This window comes from Seriola lalandi, unplaced genomic scaffold, assembly GCF_002814215.2.
Source record: "Seriola lalandi dorsalis isolate HSWRI2012SDOR001 ecotype SW California unplaced genomic scaffold, Sedor1 jcf7180002001653, whole genome shotgun sequence".
Classification (NCBI taxonomy): Eukaryota; Metazoa; Chordata; class Actinopteri; order Carangiformes; family Carangidae; genus Seriola; species Seriola lalandi.
The window spans coordinates 1-1,749 of NW_019472311.1; the positions used below are offsets into that span (position 1 = coordinate 1).

The window sequence follows — 1,749 nt, forward strand, 5'->3', positions numbered from 1 at the left end:
GAAAAGCAATTATTGACAGCTACATTGAAATTAGCCAAATATTTCAAAATGGAATGTCTCTTACTTCAAAGAAAAGAATGACTCTGGGGCTTTCATCATTTTGTTCAACAAAGTAACCAAAGCGTTCATTGAAGATGATCTGCTCTTGCCACTCAGGGATGATTGATTTGTTCTTCTTGAAGTCATACGGTTGAGTCATGATGGGGAGAATGTGGTCAACGTTCTCTTGTTCATAAAATGAGGACACTGGCCGATGGCTATGAAAATAAGACAAAGACATATTTATGCATTATGAGCAAACAAAAAAAAAACTGAAGCCATACATTTACAGTGTTAACTTTAATATTACTTTATATAAATAGTGTATATTGTATGTTATTTCAAACACTTTATATCAACCCAAAGCTCACATTGAAATGAGACTTTAAAATAACTTTACTGCATATCTAGATTTTACTAGAACACAACTGGTACTAATGTTTCAAGTTCTGATTACATATCCAAAGAATGAATGTAATGGGCAAGAGCCACAACTGGGATCATGCAAATACAAATGCGAAAACACAATTTTACATTAAAATGAAATGCATGAGATCTGAGAGTGTCCATTCTCACCAGTCTTCTTTCTTCACATACTGTCCAGTGATTTCATCAATAACATGGATCTTCACCATTGGGTGTGAGATCAGTAGGTCTGTTTTAAGGCGGTCTGTTCTGTGAACGTACACTCCCAGCACAAGGCTGTCATCAAATGTTGGTTTCGATGATACTTCTGCCTCAGTTTCACTCTCGTCTTTGACAACTGAAAATAGGAAAATAAAAAACATGAAATTCATCAATATCATATATTGTACTGATATAGTGATGGAACTTTGTAAATGATTTTCTGACAATTAACATCCAGTTACCATGCTTTTTCTTCTTCTTTTTCTTCTTTCCCTTGGATTCTGTTTCGTTTTCCACGTCAGCATCCTGTTCTGCACCTTCATCTTGATCCCTAGTGGTGCAAAAAAATTTAAATCATACTTCAATATCTACTAAACACTGTACTCTGTAGCCATACTTCTAAATGTAAAAACAAATCTACATATAAAATATTAAAGGTTCACGCACCCATAATCTGAATCTGTAACTACAGATTTTAGCTTCTTCTTTTTCTTCTTTCCAACATCATTATTCAGCGTAACATTTTGGGAGACAACACTCTCTTCTTCTGACTTGACTCTTGTCTTCTTTGGAGTCCTCTCTTCCTTCTGTGCAATCTGCTGCTGGTATTCATGCAGAAGCTTGTCCTCTGCATCCTCTACTTGGCTCTCATCGCCTTTGCTTTTCCCCTTCTTAATTTTACGCTTTGGTTCCTTTCCATCGCCAGTATCACCTGGCTCAAAAGCAATCTCAGACTTGGCAGCATCTTCATCCTTCTGGATGTAACTTATGGTGTCCTCAGGTACGGGGAGGGAGGGAAGCTCCCTCTTACTCTTCCTCTGGGCTTTTGATGTTTGAATCTCCTCTTGGTTTCTACTGTTGTTGATATTAACCTTTTCTGCTATTTCCTTCTCTCTCCTTTTGTTCTTAGTGTAGCGAGGACTGCCCTGTTCAGGATGATAGGTGTTCTGGAGGATGGTCTCAGCATCTTCTGTGTTCTTCTCGAGGTTCAGATTCTTTTTTAGATTCTGAAGCTAGACAGAGGGAAATCGCAGAGCAGAGAAATGTCAGTATATATGTTGTTCTCTTCCCCTTTAATGAAAT

General features: G+C 37.4%; 1 protein-coding gene across 1 annotated transcript; it reads right to left on the reverse strand.

Annotated features, from left to right (window-relative positions):
• Positions 1-64: 64 nt before the first annotated feature.
• On the reverse strand, positions 65-1,679 carry LOC111664646 (uncharacterized; the record flags this gene model as incomplete). Its single annotated transcript, XM_023419318.1, has 4 exons — positions 65-257; positions 616-802; positions 909-997; positions 1,114-1,679. Coding segments are annotated over 4 exons (1,035 nt in total), but the record flags the coding sequence as incomplete, so codon positions are not given.
• Positions 1,680-1,749: the final 70 nt, after the last annotated feature.